This window comes from Nesoenas mayeri (assembly GCF_963082525.1).
Source record: "Nesoenas mayeri genome assembly, chromosome: 4".
In the NCBI taxonomy this organism is placed as follows: domain Eukaryota; kingdom Metazoa; phylum Chordata; class Aves; order Columbiformes; family Columbidae; genus Nesoenas; species Nesoenas mayeri.
The window spans coordinates 7,451,775-7,468,551 of record NC_137540.1 but is presented as its reverse complement, the minus strand read 5'-3'; the positions used below and the strand labels follow the sequence as shown (position 1 = coordinate 7,468,551).

Below are 16,777 nucleotides of genomic sequence, written 5' to 3'. Positions count from 1 at the left end.
ATTTGGCTGCCCTGCCCCATGTGAACACCCGTGTGTCAGGACAAGTAGATGCACGATCGCTGCAGCTGACACAAGGGAGGGACTGGGAGCGTGTGGGGACAGGGCAGAGATTCCCCATTGGGCACCACTGCGATGGGAAATCACCCAAGCTGCTGCTGGGGCCACAGCTGCAGAGACAGGCACCCAGCAATGCACCCAGGCAACGTGGGCAGAGATCCCCCTTCAGCCTTTCCTAATTCCGAAGCCATTCCAGGCCCAGCTCCTGCTCAATCTGTCATCAGAGAGCAGCAGCACGATGGAGAAGCTCAGCTGTTCCCTTGTCCCTTGAGGCACCACCCGCATGGGGCAGAGCCTCAGCTGTTTGTGCTGCTCTGACAGAGACAGAGCTCAAGCCTGCAGCTTGGAACCTGTAGTATTAAGAAGAGCTTAGAAGCCTGTGTTTGCCTAAGTGTCCCTCCTCACTCAGGCACTCTTAGTGACCTACGCTAGACCTCTAAATTTACATGTTCTCACACGTTAAGCCATTCAATGTCATCAGCATGGGAGAGGAAGCTCAGAACACAGCACAACGCGGTTCTCACGGTCAGGGGTCCTCAGTGAAACCACTCAGTGCCAGCATCTGAGAGTAATACCTGTGCACAGCTCAACACACTTGCCTCAAATACTGAAAAAGACTGTGGAATCGAGGTGAAAGAGTGGCATTGTGTGCTGGTTTGACTGAAAATGGGTTAATTTTCCTCATGCAGTTAGAAACCTCTCTTTTTCATAGCTACCATGCTACTTAGTTTGAAAACAAGAAGATAGAACCCCAGCACAGAGTTAATGTGTTTAATCACTCTGGTCTGAGAGCCAAGGACACTCTGAGCGCTGAGGAAGGGGGCATGGATGGGGCAGAGCTTGACTGACACCCACACTGATCAATAAGAGTATTCCAGCCCATTAGCGTCATGCTTCATATTTAAGAAGAGTCAGGACCTTCTGGGCTTCTCTTCTGCTTTTTCTCGCTCTTGGCACAGCCAGGGGAATTTGGATCGAGAGTTTTAGTTCAGCTTTTTGCCACTTTGCAGAGGCCTCTGAGCCTTTCTGCCTTTTTCTTCTCTCTTTGGGACCAGATGCTGTTTCCTGGGACTCAGCGTGTTCACGAGGAATTACCTTGAGTATCTTTTATTTCTATTTTATATATATATATTTACTAGTAGTATATCAGTGTTTTGTTATTTTATTAACCTGTGTTTATCTCAATCCAAGTTTGTCCCTTCCCTTTTAATTCTCTCCCCTATTTAGGGGGTGGGTTGGGGGAGTGAACGGCTTTCATGGTTGTATTGCCAGCTCGGGTTAAACCAAGACACACTGAAATAAATACTTAACACTCCAAAAACTGTAAATAGTAATAATAAATGCCTCCTTAAACAAGCACAAACATTAATTATACCAGAGGAAACCACGCACACCTACATCCAAAGGTTCTGTTTAAGTCATTTCACTGCAGTCATTAACACCAGAGCTGAGCGCAAACTCTGAGTCACAACCATATTTATTCTAAAAATTGTGACAGCCTGTTTTATGCAAATATTCAGGGATGTGCACATCCACCCAACCCCACTCCCTTCCCAGGAAATCATACCTCACTAACCTGTTCTGCAGAGCACGTTCCTGCAAAGGGGCTTCTGCTAATATCCTTTGTTTGGGTAACAGTTCTCCTTCGAGGTGACATCCTGTTGTCTGTCCTGCTATTGTTCCAGGGTAAGCAAGAAAGACGGCCAGGAACGTGACAACTTGTTGGCTTCTAAGCTGTTTTACATATGATTCACGTAAAATTCACAAGTTAAAGTTGAAGGACATTCCTAGAAGTCCTAACTCTTGCTTCAGTAAGGAGCTTTGGAAGGTACCATTGAGGAGGGAATATAGTTCACAGGTTTTTATTCTGTTTTTTGTTTCATTTCTTAAACTTCTCCAGGAAGCCATGTAACAGAATTTATTTTTTATAGAACACACTTAGTTGAGGACCCAGGTATTGCTGTTAACAAAGTTCACCGTAACAAGAAATTAGGATGAAAAAGAAAAGAGTAGGAAAGGGAAAAGGCTGGTGATACCAGCCTGATGATACCACGTTGTTCATGCAACACCATTTGGGATACCTTGCATAGTACCAGGCACCCCATCTCAACTACAGCCTTAGGCAGTGTGTGAGAAGATAGATGAACACCATCAAAATTTAAACATACCGAGAAACTGAGAAGCCTTAGAAGACAAATGAAGGAGAAGACATGATAACCCCATACCAAAGAAAGACGGGTACAGAGCAGTTTGTCAGGCAGACACACAATTCAGGGCAGGACAACCTGCTCACTACAGGTTGCTCACCTTTCACCCCGCACCATCAAGTCAATTGGAAAGGAGATGGGGTGCTGGAGCAAGTCGTGGGCAGCGTCGCTCGATGATCTGGCTGCAGTTTGGCAGCGAGGGAGCAGCCGACAGAGCTGTCGCTGTTCTCAGGGTCGCGTTCCTCCTGCAGAGCCCATCCATCCATCCGTCCATCCGTCCGTCCGTCCATCCGTGCCCCCAGGAGCCCCACGCACGGCTGCAGAGGCACTTCCCGCTCTTCTTCCAGGAACTTCAACTTTCAAAATACACGTTAGGAAGGCTGAAAGATTTCTTGCTTGTTCTCCAAGAATAAGCTACGCTTTTGCGTAAATAAAAGTAATTTTGGTACGATAGTTAGAAATCATAGTTTGGATGGGGGAGAAGGGGAAGCTTGGAAACTCAAATAGCTTTTTAGTTTGAACAAACACGTAAGAAATAAAGGCATTTCAAAAGAAATTGCTAAGCTTTCCAAGCACCCATCTTTTAGAAGCTGTGCAGCCGCTCAGCAAGCTGGATGAAGACACTAAGTACATGTCCCAGCTCTGCTGTCACTCCTCATCTCCACTGTGTTAATTCAGCCACCAAAGCAAAGCAGAAAGCATTCCTTACCTACAGATGACTGCTATGTGTTATTAGCTTTCCTTTGCTTCTGCATTAGGTCATCAGGTAACTTTAAGTAACATCTTGGATTCATCAGAGCTGAGATTTACAGCCTGTAGATTTTTATTTTCAAGCGTATCTAAAGAAGTTATTAACAAAAGGCAGTCTTTCCCTAAATGTGATCTTCCCCCCTCAATGATGTTCTAACATTAAAATAAATTGTTATTTTTGTAAAAATCTTTTCAAACAGTTGAGAATAACATTTCCTAGGGCTAGCAGATTACCAAGATAGTTAATTATCACCAGCTCTTTCTCTTGCTTGAGGATTCTTGTGCCAATAAACAGTCAAATCACATGAAGCCTCAGTGACTCACAAGCAGAGACGTTCTGCTCATGTTGATAAACATGAGCAATCTTATACTACTTGCTAACCAAGCAGAACTTCCTTACAATGCTCCTGACCCTTTAAAAACTGTCACTTTCCTTTTAATGGTGCCACAATTAAGGGTGTAACTGGAGATCTGTATGTGCTGATGTCTCCAGGGTAGCATCAACAGCTGAAAAGATCAAATACGACCCGCATATGTAGCTTTAAGAAAATATAAACGAGAAAATCATAAACAGATGCAAGGAAACAAGATTAAAACCTCAAATCTCCTTTTTCCAAGCCCTCCCCCCCTTTTTAAAAATAGGATCTGAAATACTTCCAGGAGTTCTGCAATCTCCTCCATTTTTCTTATGTAGAAGCGTGTGACTGCTCAAATCTTGTGCATGATGGACATTACTAATTAGGCAGCGCCATCACTTCTGCTAATGACATTCAGAGGAAAATAAGAAAACAATTCTGTAAAGTACTTGATGTTTTCTATTTATCAAAATCGTAAAGGGAAAGGCATCAAAGGCCCTGCAAGTGGAATCCGTAAGAATTCAGGACTGGAGCATAAATTGAAAAATCACCTATATACGGTGGTTATTTGAATTTTCATTGTTCTTGTGATAATCACGTGGCACTAATCATGTGAGAATTCTCACTCAAAGCAGCAGGATGCCTTTGGATTTTTCATGAGGAGGCAGCAGCAGCAGCTTGTGAGGAAAAACAAAATGTTCCCAAGAGAGACTTCAAATCCCAGTTAGCTGGAATAGTTGTAACCACACTTTCCAGATCGCTGCATTTGTATATAAAACCATGTCAGTTTAGGTAAAGGCATGTGAGGCTGCTAGAAATCAGCTTTTTAAAAAATTCTAGGAATGGACAGGTAAAGAAAAATACATCAATAAATCACTGCAGTCTGCCCACCCTGGTTTAAAATTCCCAACACAACTGTACCAAAGAAATTGTTATGTTAAATACCTGAGTCCAAGAGGCATTACTATTACATTATTCTAGTCAGAACTTAACTTCTGTGATTCTGAAAGAGTAATTATATTCTACATCCTTTATGGAAAAGAGAAACAATAACGTATGTAGACACATCTCTGCCCCTTTTATCACAGAATGTCAGGGATTGGAAGGGACCTCAAAAGCTCATCCAGTGCAATCCCCCCATGGAGCAGGAACACCCAGATGAGGTTACACAGGAAGGTGTCCAGGCGGGTTGGAATGTCCCCAGAGGAGGAGACTCCACAACACCCCTGGGCAGCCTGGGCCAGGCTCTGGCACCCTCACTGAGAAGAAGTTTCTTCTCAAATTTAAGTGGAACCTCTTGTATTCCAGTTTGTATCCATTACTCCTTGTCCTACCATTGGTTGTCACTGAGAAGAGCCTGGCTCCATCCTCCTTACACTCACCCTTTATATATTTATAAACATTAACGAGCTCACCCCTCAGTCTCCTCTTCTCCAAGCTCAAGAGCCCCAGCTCCCTCAGCCTTTCCTCACACTGGAGATGCAGAAAGAATTATATAATATAACTAATATGTATTAAAATCTTAAGAACTGCTTTTAAAAAAAAAAGTCACTGAAGTAATTTTTGACATAGCAACTGACACGTATTTGGGTATTCCATAAATTCATCCCCAGTTAGAGCCTCAGATCCCCAAACCTGCTGTTACTGAAACTGGCCACATGTGCCCGCGATCCACAGATAGCACTGAGACAAAACATGCCCTAAAATTGAAACTAAAATGAGATCTTTCCGGACTTTTGCATGAGTTAATGCTTAGAGCTACAGGAATCAGTGACTGAGGTTGTAATTGTTCCCTCAAAAACTCACTCCTGTCCCACAGCTTGAAAATTTGGAAAAAAATTCTTAACACATATTTGGCCTGAAAAGAATATAAGACTCCACATGTAAAATTACTGAAGAGCTCTTGACTCTCAGGGTTACCAACAACTAATTTTGTCTATTTTAAAGCAACAGTAACAACAAACCCATCTTTTTCAGTATCTGGCAAAATTTACAGAAAACCAAAGCCAAACATAATCACCTTTCTCCATTGCCATGAACCTCTACATCAAGATTAATGAATAGGCTTATTTCTAATCAGCTTAAGAATATAATAGAGAATCAAACTAATAATTCTGTAGGAGCTGCATCATGTGTCCTACCATCCCAAGAGCTTCCTGGACTACAATACTACTTATTTGATAAATGAGGGATGAGATGTTGCTTTTAGAACTATGACACTGTCAGTATTTGAAATGCTGAGAATTTGATTCCCCCAAGACTGACTTAGCCGGGGCTGGGAAACATTTTGCCCAGCAAATCTTAACTTTCTCATTAAATAGGCGTGATTTATACTGTGCGGCGTTGAAGGCGTTTTGGCAAGAGTTCAGTCCCTAGAAAACTTCTCTGGACAGTTCAGCACTTTAATCCTGGGATGATTCAAATCCAAGACACTTCTGCGAGACTGTCTTTTTAACATTTAAACTAAGCAGCAGTCAGAATGCAGATGTGCTCAATAATCACTAAAAAATAACTAGATCCTCTGTGCCGTGTAATAACTTTACTGAACAAACAGCTCTCAAGATGTACTTTTCATCATCTTTATATACAAAAACCATAGAAGAATAAAGCTTTAAGTAATGGTTTTACAGAATACGTTGCAATCCATCATGGCATAGTATGTTCCCAGATATTCAATAACAAGCTTACAAGTCAGAAGCATCTATCATGAGGCATTTAAAATTGTAACATGCCCTTCTCATCTCTGCAATAACAAATTATTTGTAAGATGCTCCACTCTTCAGCAGCATTCAGCTTTCACCCAATGCAAATTAATCTACAAACAGGTCTGATTTAGGGACAACATTCAGCATTGCCGCAGACATTTATTACATGATAAATTAATTTACTCAATGGAAAGTTTCTCCTCAGTAATCTTTGGGTAACTTAAACACATTTAGTTAAGGACAACACACAGATTTAACTTATAAGGTATCTTCTCCAAACAATGAGTTTGTGCTAACATGCAGAATAACACCACTTGCAGGATTTAGTTAGTGCAGCTTTTAAAGCATTTTCAAACCATGGCTAGTACGTTTTTTCTTGACTATTTGATCCAGGGGCTATGGCAGTTAAAATGCAATGTTAGCATTTTCAAGACTACTTTAAAATTAAAAAATAATTATACTAATAATAATTTAATTTTTTGGACTTAGTTATTTCATTGTAGTCACATTTCATTAAAACAAAGTTCAGGATAGTAAGTATGAGTGATTGTGCTTTATGAATGATTCCTAATGCGCCGCTAAAAAAACCCAAAGAAACCCAAACCACCCCAACTTAACAACCAATTGAAAAATCTGAGATAAATCTATCAAAAAGCCTAAGTCATTGAGTTACCGAAACATTAGCGAGAACAAGGTGTCAGAAAGATGCAAGTGTGATTACATGTTGAATTTTGACATTTTAAAGCCTTTCCTTTCATTGATAAAGGTAATTAATTTTTACACTTCTCCCTATTTGTTTTTCACAGCAGAAATTAAATCAAGTGTGAGTGATTGACTACCCATGTTTACTCTAAATGGCTGACAACATAAGTTACAAAAACCTGGACCAAGACTACAGTAGTTTACAAAACGTAAACCAGGTTAACAGATATGACTCCTTCAGGATAATACATAATGGTTTTAGGAACCTTATATCAATAGATCATTTCAGACTATGCAGCGTTTTCTCCTCCCTTCCAGAGGTCTGTGAAATAAAGTGGTAAACGCGTTCTCTTCAATGTTAAGAGTTTAGTTGCAAAAAGATTATACTTGCATAAATATAAAAACACATGATAAAGCAAAATATTTTTAATTAGTAAGCCAATCATAAATAAATTCACCTAAAATTAATAGCAGCTGTGTTCTTTCTACATGGACACTTGTTTTAGCATGTTTTTAATAGTCGACTTCATTGTCTAGCCTGGGACACAACAATTCATCATTGAGCACTCAACAATTCTGCACACTAAGTCTTTTTTTTTTTAGTTACATTTTTTACATTTTCTTTACAAATGTAACACTTATGTACATTATATATCTTATTTCTACAATTGATATACTTTACTGAAACTCTACAACTTTCACAGGGAATTTGCTGAAGTCTTTAGTAAATATGAATCACTCCTTTTACAAAGAAATTCATATAAACAACCAACATACAGCACTGCCTTTTGACATCTCTGTTAAGAATTTGGATCTGGAAGGGCTACTATAATAAATGTAGGAAAAAAGGCTTTACCTAATTGTACATTTCGTTAAGAAATATCATCCCACACAGCTACATAAATTCACCAGCTTGCAATAAACAGAGCACCATACCGCCGCACAACTGGAAACATGTATAAACCAATTTAAAGATGACTAGTGAAACAGCTTCATCACTCCTAGCACTTTTAGACTGAAGTAAATCTGCAAAATTCTTTTTGGAAATGTCTACTTCTTTATCTGTAAAGCTTCCAAAACAGTGTTGGTCACTGTATATTGTGAAGAACAAGCAGCCACTTTCGTAACTTCCCATATGCTTCTCTTGGCCCACGCTTCTATCTGAAGTCAGGATTCTTCTTCTATTTATTCCTTGTTCACTTACAAATCTGCTGTTGAATATTAAGTAAAAATTCATAATATGAGAAAGCTGCTTCTGTCCGATCCTCAATTAAATGTTGAAAAAATTCTGTTTTACCAGGGTTCTCATCTCTGGAAGAAGAGAGGAAGACATTTTAGTTCAAATCTGGAGCAAAAAATCCACTGTAAATTCAAGCAGAGGCAAAAGTCCTTGCTTACTGTCCTCTGGAGTCTAGATTCAGTCCAAAGATACCACAATTGCAAGTAATCTGAAGTTTAGGAAAAAACCCCCTAGGATCTGCAGTACACTATCAAACAGTATATTTTTAATAACTATAAAATAGTAGGAAAGTGAGGGGAACTGCATTTAAAGTATTTGGTAGAAACACAAAAAAGGAAACATAAAAATGATTTTGTTTTAGAAGTTAACAAATACGCTGCTGCCAATGAATTCTGAAAGGGTTACATGAAATCCTGATAAACATTAAAAACCTGGAAAACTTACATCTCTGGTTACACGTAATTTCAATCCTCTCCCCAGCTTTGCTTATTTGGCAACAGAATAAGAGAAGGTAAACATGTGGAAGACTTAGCATCCAAAATTATTGCCCCAATAAAAATTCGCTGGGACAGAGCAAATGTTGCTGGGGCATAGTCCTTTGTACTGGTAGAGCACAGCGTGCAGTAAAGCTCTGCTTTAAGTGTCAGACATTAGTCTTACATTTAAATATTATTTATCTGAGAAAAGTCATCACACTCTCTAAAATGTGAGCTCCCATCAGGCTCAGTAATCTGAGAAGTCTAGAGAAGACAAATGGAAACTCAAGTACAAACATTTTATAGCACTTAAACTTCTTTGAGCAGGTCATGGCTTGGAAAGGCTCATATGTCATAAATCAACTGCTATCCTATGGAGCTCAGTAACAACTATATGCTATTATTAACCCATCTAGAGATTATTAACCTTACCTCATTTTTTTTTTTCCTATATGTATGTATTGCAATTACACAAGCAATACCAAAATTCACCTGGTTAACCCCACTGATCACAAAGATATCCACTGCTTTAGTATATTCTTAACAATAAAAAAATATGCAACTAATTACTACCAATAAAACTATTAGTAAATGAATTTGCACTAGATTCAAAGATCTCCTTTTCTGCTAAGGGGTTTTATATAACAGAACTATATCCGCTGGAAAGAGGGTATTATTCTGTTTCTTCTGGGTCAGATATTCCCAGCAGCATCAGTTAGAAACTGTAAATTCAAGTTGCCAATAATTACTCAGCATCTAACAAATACTTACTTTATTACTTGAAGAACTGGACTTAAAGGTCTACTGTCTCTAAGCCAGGATATAAAAGATCTTGTTCTTTCTGAAGAAGGTGCATCCCCTTCAGGAAGCTGTGTCTGGTTAGAGGTAAATGAAAGCAGCTGTCATTTTTATTATTACAACAATTTTAAAAACCAGATCCTGATGCCTGTAACATGATCGAAGCTACAATTTCTATTACGAAATTACCAAGCATAGATTACATATACATATTTTTTTCTTCAGCTTAAAGTACAAAAGTTCAGTAATATCTGTTCTGCAGGAAGCACTACAGCTTTAACTTAAACTGTCTTATTAAGTGCAAAAGATTTTAGAAAGCAAGCTCATTTAAAAGCTGTATTTTCAAAATGCTTGCCTTCTCTTCCCCTGTCAATTAAGTTCCTATATGTTCCATTTCACACCACTGAGAAGATGAACAAAACATAAAAAAGTGAGACCTGCACTGTAAGGAAATATCAACACAAAGGTGATACTGGATACTATTTGGTTGCAGAATGAGCTGAAAAAATAGAATTAAAAAAAACTTCAGCCATTCACTGAGTTAAATATACCAACTCTTAGGCCGATACAAGCTTTTAAGGCAATTAATATGACATAAAATAATTGATTACAGATTTAAAAGTAGTTCCATTGCTACCTTTGTAGCAAATGAATAGAGGATGTAATTTAAAAGCACTTCTATTTATGTTAGGTTTTTTCCTTTCATTTTCTCTATAACGCATGCTATATAATAATTGAAAATAAATCATTCTTCTTTTATCCAAGTTTTCCCTGAAAACTGTCAACCAATGCTACCACCAGCCAACCAGAGGAGACAGTTTTAAATTGCTCATACAAGCAGAATACAGAACTCTGAACACACAGCCCAATTTTACAGTAGTCTCAAAGCTGACCACCACCCTTACTTGTTCTTACAATTACCACTTGGCACTTTTCCCCTTCATACAACGCAAGATTTATAAGCAGAAAATTTACATAATATGGACTCAGGCTTGGAAGCTGAGCATAACTTAACTCTTATCCTTTACTTACAGGCTTATCACTTCATACCATAGACTTGGTATCTCACACCAGGTTCAGAGAACATAAGGCTTCTGAAAACCATGCTGTCAATAAAATAACTCTTAGGAATTAACACGCCTGAATAGATAATTTTTTGTATTAATTCTAGGAAATTCCATCCTGTTCTTGTGAGCCCACATGTATTTCCATAAAAATAATAAAAGCAGTAATAGCATAGAAGAATTTTTTGGCATTTCCTGAATGTCAAAATCTACATGTTTACATTCTTTGAAAGCATTTGACAGCTTCTACCTGTCTCCTATGAAGCTGACAAGAGATTAGAAGGTACCCAATAACTCTCTAATTAGTTGTTACATGATAAAAAAATGAAAAATGTAGGAAAAATAGATTAAGTGTAGGTTCTAAATGTAAGCACTATAAAGCACACAGCTCATTAAAACGCCTACCATTTTCTGTGGTACTGACGCATAGTCTGGGTATCCAAGGACATCTTTTATGAAGTTGTTATCACAGTTTTTTCCAATCCAAATGTAGAAAGTCTGTAAGATATCAGAACCGGTTTTAGTAGAGGCCTTGCATACACTTTAGAGAAAGAGACAAGTGGTGAAGTAATTGGAATAACACCTTTCATGCAAATGTATCATTCAAGAGCTTCAGTTAAAATTCATTTATGCATCTCGGTGTTTATTATCTGTAAATTTACTAATTAATACATTTGCAGCATTTGGAGTAAGATCATTAAATGTCAAAATAATATAGGCAGAGTGCAAATACTGAAAGAACAAGGATGCAGGATGCATCTATATCAGAACAGTTAAGGCACTGATTTCCCATGTTACCTCCTAAATGAAAAAATAAAAATGTTATAGTCACACCACTGTATCTGTTACTGCACATTGACTTCCCAATCTAAACAAGTCGCTTTAAAGCATCCTTTATCAAAACACACCAAAAGTAATCATTTCAGACATCTGGAGACCGAAGCTAGTCTGACGGTCACATTCAGCCCCTAAACTCATACAAGGTTTAAAGCCATTTCTAGACTGTCATTAGAGTACTAAAATGTTTTATCACATTATTCGAGTAGCATAATACTTTACCCAGTTCAGTGTGGTTTTAATGTAACTTCTACGATTAACTTAAACTTTACCTATGGATTTTGTTCACACACAACTACACTGCTCTTCCAACTCCTACATCACGCAAGCCACAAATCACAAACCCAGTTATATTTGTGTGTAACTGAGAAGGCTCCCACCCTCCATGAGAAGTGTTGTTAGAGGGACTGGAGGACATACAGTTTAATAGCCACTACGAGAAACATTTGAAAATGGAAATCCATTGTTTCCAGGAAAAAAAAACAACCAACCCAAACAAAAACCACCACAAACAAACAAAAACCAACAACAACAAAAGAAAACTTGGTATATTCTGATCAGTCTAGCATGAAAAAATTAACCTCTGAAGCCTTAATATGCAACCTTAATTAAAGATACTCCTCTGATTGAAATACAAAAGCCTTTCACTGGAATACAGATTAGTGGCAGGTGACTTGGAATGCTGATTCACTACACTGTTATTGTTAAGAGTTGAGCGCTTTTAATAATTCACCATGCCTTTCTTTAAAAATTTAGAAGAGGGGAATGTGCGCTTTCAATAATTCAGCATTCCTTTCTTTTTAATTAAAAAAAGAGGATGTGCAAAACCAGTAACTTACTGAACCACAATCCATAAGAAAAGCTCCTTCTCTCGTCAGCTTCTCTGCAGACAACTTCTGAAGAGGTGGCTGAGGAACAACTCTGTCATTTACATGTATTGTACTCTGTAACAAAAACCAATACTCAATAACACTAGAATATAAATAAATCATATTTTTAAATCTTAATCAGGTAAAAAAACCAGCAAAACCCACTGTTAATATCTAGAAAACCTGAGGATTCTCATATAACAAAATGCCATGTTAAGCCTAAAATGATTATGTACAAACAATTCTAGAATATTACTTCACCTAAAAGGCACTTTATTACCTAATAAGAACAATGCAAGTTCATTTAAGTTGTGTATGTAAAATTTCTCATGCCAGAGATGCCAAACTTTCAAAGGAATTCTAGTGTCTATACTTAAAATTTTCTACAACCTCCATACATTTTTCAATTGCATTCCACTTCACTAGAAGTGTTGTAAGAGCAGAAAAATGTCCCATTCTACTCCCTATAAGGGAGTAATATAAATATTTTACTGCAGTCAAGCAACAGAAAGTTTCTTGATTGAACATCCTGCCTAAAGTGAGACGTGGGTTTGTCCTCAGAGCACGACAAGTGATTTGATTCAAACAATCTGTCTGTTACCAATGGCACTATTAAAAAGTAACAGCCCCCCTTGCTTCCTTCCCAGCAATAAAAACAAACAAAATCAAGAAAAACCTTGATCCCCCAGCATTTTCAGACTATAGCTGCTTCCCCTCCAATACAAAAATAGGCTGAATATCTATTAGGAATCTGTGAAGCTTTCTGCAAATCATGTACGGAGAAAATAGTCCACAGAGCAAGCACATCTCCACATGGGGGAAGATCACTATTTTAAATATTCTGTATTATAACACAATAGATTAGAAGCTTTGGGGGATTTAGACATACAACTGAATGTCACTTCTAGGCTTTAGTCAATGCTCTCAAGAATCCAGTGTTAAAAGAAAAGAAAACCAGTCAAAACATTTAGATTCTGTAATATATATCACCGAATTTTCTTAAGCACCAAGAAATTTAAGATTTAAAATGTAGTTTGTCAATTAATTTCAGTAAGTCAAAATAAGCCTTATTTTCTGCATTATTCTACTAGAAATAACTGAAATCCTTTGCTAATAAAACATGATCTCCCAAAGAGACTCATGGTTCTTTACAGCACTCACACACTGAACAGTGTTTCAGTCCAAGTTTCAACAAAAAACTGAACAAGGTTAGCTGAAGAAATTGGCCTCTCAAATACTGGATGGGGGGTGGGGGGGAAGTATAAAAACACAAACTAACCAATTCCACTGAAGAACGCTGAGTTTAGACTCATATATGCAAGTTTATGAAATACTTTTCAAAGTACTTTTTTTTGAAGAAACTTTGAGACTATAAGTAGCTACAACTAGCTCACAGGTTGTGTTGAACAATATCGACTGCCAGAGAAACTGCTCAAGTTACCATATCATTCTGTATGACACTTCAAAACAAACTCCTACATATACTTTTCCAAAGCCAGGTGTTAGGGCAGCATAGGACTAATGAGCTCATAAACACTTACTTAAAAAAACCCCAAGACAACTAACTTTGACCCTAAATAAAATCTTGGCTTACTTCTTACTATTAAAAAGCACATCCATTTCCTAGGCTACCTCTGTAAAAGGCGAACTAATAAAAACTGGTTTTGTACATGACGCACCTCCTCAGTCTGATCAAGTACAATTCTACTTCATCCACATCAGTCTGAGGAATCCACTGGAATCTTATTGCAGGCAACTCAATCTGGTTTCAATATCCAAAACCTCAATATCCACCAAATCTATTTCACCCATTTCCCCCAGACAGTTCTAAACAACAAAACTGCACTGGAGATGTTTCCAATGCATACAACTGTCTCTGCTTTCTTTGTACAAAAGAAAAGCATGGAATTATTGTGGTCAATGAAACAAGGTGAAGTAAAAGCACAGTCCTGCTGATAAAACACTAGTGTACTTGCAACTCAAAACTTGAAATAGATGTCTTTCTTGATTTTTCTTTTGTAACTTATGGAAAATGCTCAGTTTACATTACAATAACAGCTTTTCATTCAATTATTGCAGCACAACATCAGTTTTCACAGACCATCAAAACCAGAAAAATGCTATAAAACAGGCTTCATACATTACCTCATCAATCAACTTATCTATTCTGTACAAGTTGGGATGTATCATTTTCATCAAATGAACAAGAGGCTGGCTCTTCATCTGGCACATTGCATAGACGCGATCATCCAAGCGTGTACTCGTGCCTGTTCTAAATGCTTTCTGTAAGAGAACAGTCTTGTTACTCAAATCCTGTATTTTACATCACATCTAAAAAGCTGTATTTCAGATTTTTTTAAATTGTCAAGCAAAGACGGCAAAGCTTTTGTAAAGAAATCTCTCTTACTGAGATGCATTAGAATCTTAATCAAGCACAACTTGAATAAAATACCTTTTAAAACTTAATCCATTCTCCCTCCATATTGATGAAGAAGAATAAAACACAAATTCCCCCTAATTTGTGTTAAACTTGTATGTGACTGGGCTGGCATTTCTCATTTTCATTCTTGACAAATGTTACTAGTCTGTGAAACTCACCAATACAAGATCCCCTGGGAAAATACTAGCCTAGCAGAGCTGAAAGGAGATACCACTGTGGATAAGATTAAGCCTGATTTTATATTAGTAAGACTTAAGGAAAAGCTTTGGAAGGAAAACATATTTCGATGTTTTATAGCAGAAACCAAGCTCCCATAGGACAAAATTTATTGTGTAACTCTCTTTCCTACTGGATTTTTCAGATCTCTTTTAGAAGCAATTGGTAAACAATTGCTGTTAGAAGCAACGCAATGGAGTAGGCACCATATCTGGATTCACTGGAGAATATTCCTCTAATAGAAGTTCATATTCCCTTCTAGAACAAAGTCCTCTTCTCCTTGGCTGCCATAAGCATTTTGGTTTCGCTATATCCCAATCTTTTTTATTATTGTTAACAAAGACAATTTAAAAAAATCCCTTAACATTTCTCAGTCACTCTTCTGTTTTTCACACAGATCCTCTTGATAATAAATGGTCTGTTTTTTCTCCACCATTAATTGCATTACTTACACAAGTAAACAAAGACCCGATCAGTATATTAAGAGACTGCACTAATCACTAAGCCAAAGTAGGTAAACAAGTATGATTTTATTTCTTACCAAATTTTAATAAAATTTTATTCATGATAAGAAAATGAAGAACTGTCAGACATTAGAATCTTGAAGCTGTGAGATTTATTCATAACAAAAACCTGCAGTATGCCATCTTTTTATTCTTTAAGTATGATGTTTGATAATACAAAGGTATTAAAAATATCAAAAAGTTGTAACTGGTTCTATGTGAGCTTTATATCACTTTAGTTTCTGTAATAGATTTTATTGTACCTCCATGGAAATTCGTTTTCCTTCTTGATACTTTAAAGTACAAAGTCTATGCATTGAAATATTAATTACTAGATTATATATACCTGTTTGAGAAGGGCCAAAATATACAGTGGAAACAGCTTGAGGGAATTTGGTGCTACCAGCACAGACTGCTGCAGATTTGAGGCAGTTGACATGTATGCTGCCAAGGAGTCGACCACGGCGTTAACTAAGGCATCTCTTGCATCTGCAAGACTGGATGAAACTGAGCGATCCACAGCTGTTGGGTTAGAAAGATACAACAAGTTACTAGAGATGGCCTCGTTCATTCCCTTGAATTTTGAAAGTATTAGTTGTGGGTGATGTTTTAAGATTTTTTTAAGAAACCCACACCTATGGTCCTAACTATTTTTAGGAGTAAATGAGATGATTGCCCATACAGAACCTCACTTTCATGATGCCTAAAAAATACAGCGTGGCTGATCTCCACTCCATAGTTCCCCACTCTTGGAGATTTTAAAAAATTGTTTAAAGCTGTAGTGTATACTCAAGACTTAGGCTGGAGCAAAAGCAATTGTGGTTTTTGCATTAAACTTGTTGTTTGATATTGGAATACATTCTTAAATGTGGTTATGTTATACACCCTTTTAATGTGCTTTTCTCACCTTTTTTTTTTTTTGCTAATGACTTATTACTAGCTGTTTCTTTTATATTTATTTAGGCTATGGAAGTGATGTTAGACAAAAAGCAAATATGAGTGATTTTCTTATTCAAGTTCAAAATAGGTTGTAAAGCGATGGAGACAATCGCAACATCAATGACGCATTTGGCCCACGAACTGCTAAGGAATGTACAGTGCAGTGCTCAGTCAAGAAGCTTCACAAAGGAGACAAGAGCCATGAAGATGAGGAGCATAGCAGCAACCACTGGAAGTTGACAATGACCAACTGAGAACAACCATCAAAGCTACAACCTCTTACAGCTACACAAGAAGTTGCTGAAGAACTCAACATTGATCATTCTACAGTCATTCAGCATTTGAAGCAAATTGGAAAGGTGAAAAAGCTCGATTAGTGGGTACCTCATGAGCTGACCGAAAATAAAAAAAATCATTGTTTTGAGGCACAGTCTTCTCTTATTCTACGCAACAACAATGAACCATTTCTCGATTGGATTGTGACGTATGACAAAAAGTGGATTTTATATGACAACTGGCAACAACCAGCTCGGTGGCTGGACTGAGAAGGACCTCCAAAGCACTTCCCAAAGCCAAACTTGCATCAAAAAACCATCACGGTCACTGTTTGGTGGTCTG

At 37.6% G+C, this 16,777-nt stretch overlaps 1 protein-coding gene across 3 annotated transcripts in view; it reads right to left on the bottom strand.

Annotated features, from left to right (window-relative positions):
- Nucleotides 1-5,927: 5,927 nt before the first annotated feature.
- SEC24B (SEC24 homolog B, COPII coat complex component) overlaps nt 5,928-16,777 on the bottom strand; it is a 43,850-nt gene continuing 33,000 nt past the window's right edge. For 2 of the 3 annotated variants that reach the window (XM_080344268.1, XM_080344269.1), the window contains 6 exons: nt 15,567-15,742; nt 14,207-14,344; nt 12,032-12,136; nt 10,761-10,853; nt 9,265-9,368; nt 5,928-8,088 (listed from right to left, as the gene is read on the bottom strand). In XM_080344268.1, coding sequence (XP_080200394.1) covers nt 7,974-8,088; nt 9,265-9,368; nt 10,761-10,853; nt 12,032-12,136; nt 14,207-14,344; nt 15,567-15,742 — 731 coding nt within the window. In that variant the 3' untranslated portion in view covers nt 5,928-7,973. Of the gene's footprint in view, nt 8,089-9,264; nt 9,369-10,323; nt 10,398-10,760; nt 10,854-12,031; nt 12,137-14,206; nt 14,345-15,566; nt 15,743-16,777 lie in introns of those variants that run through there. The other variant, XM_080344270.1, reaches the window with a different exon arrangement.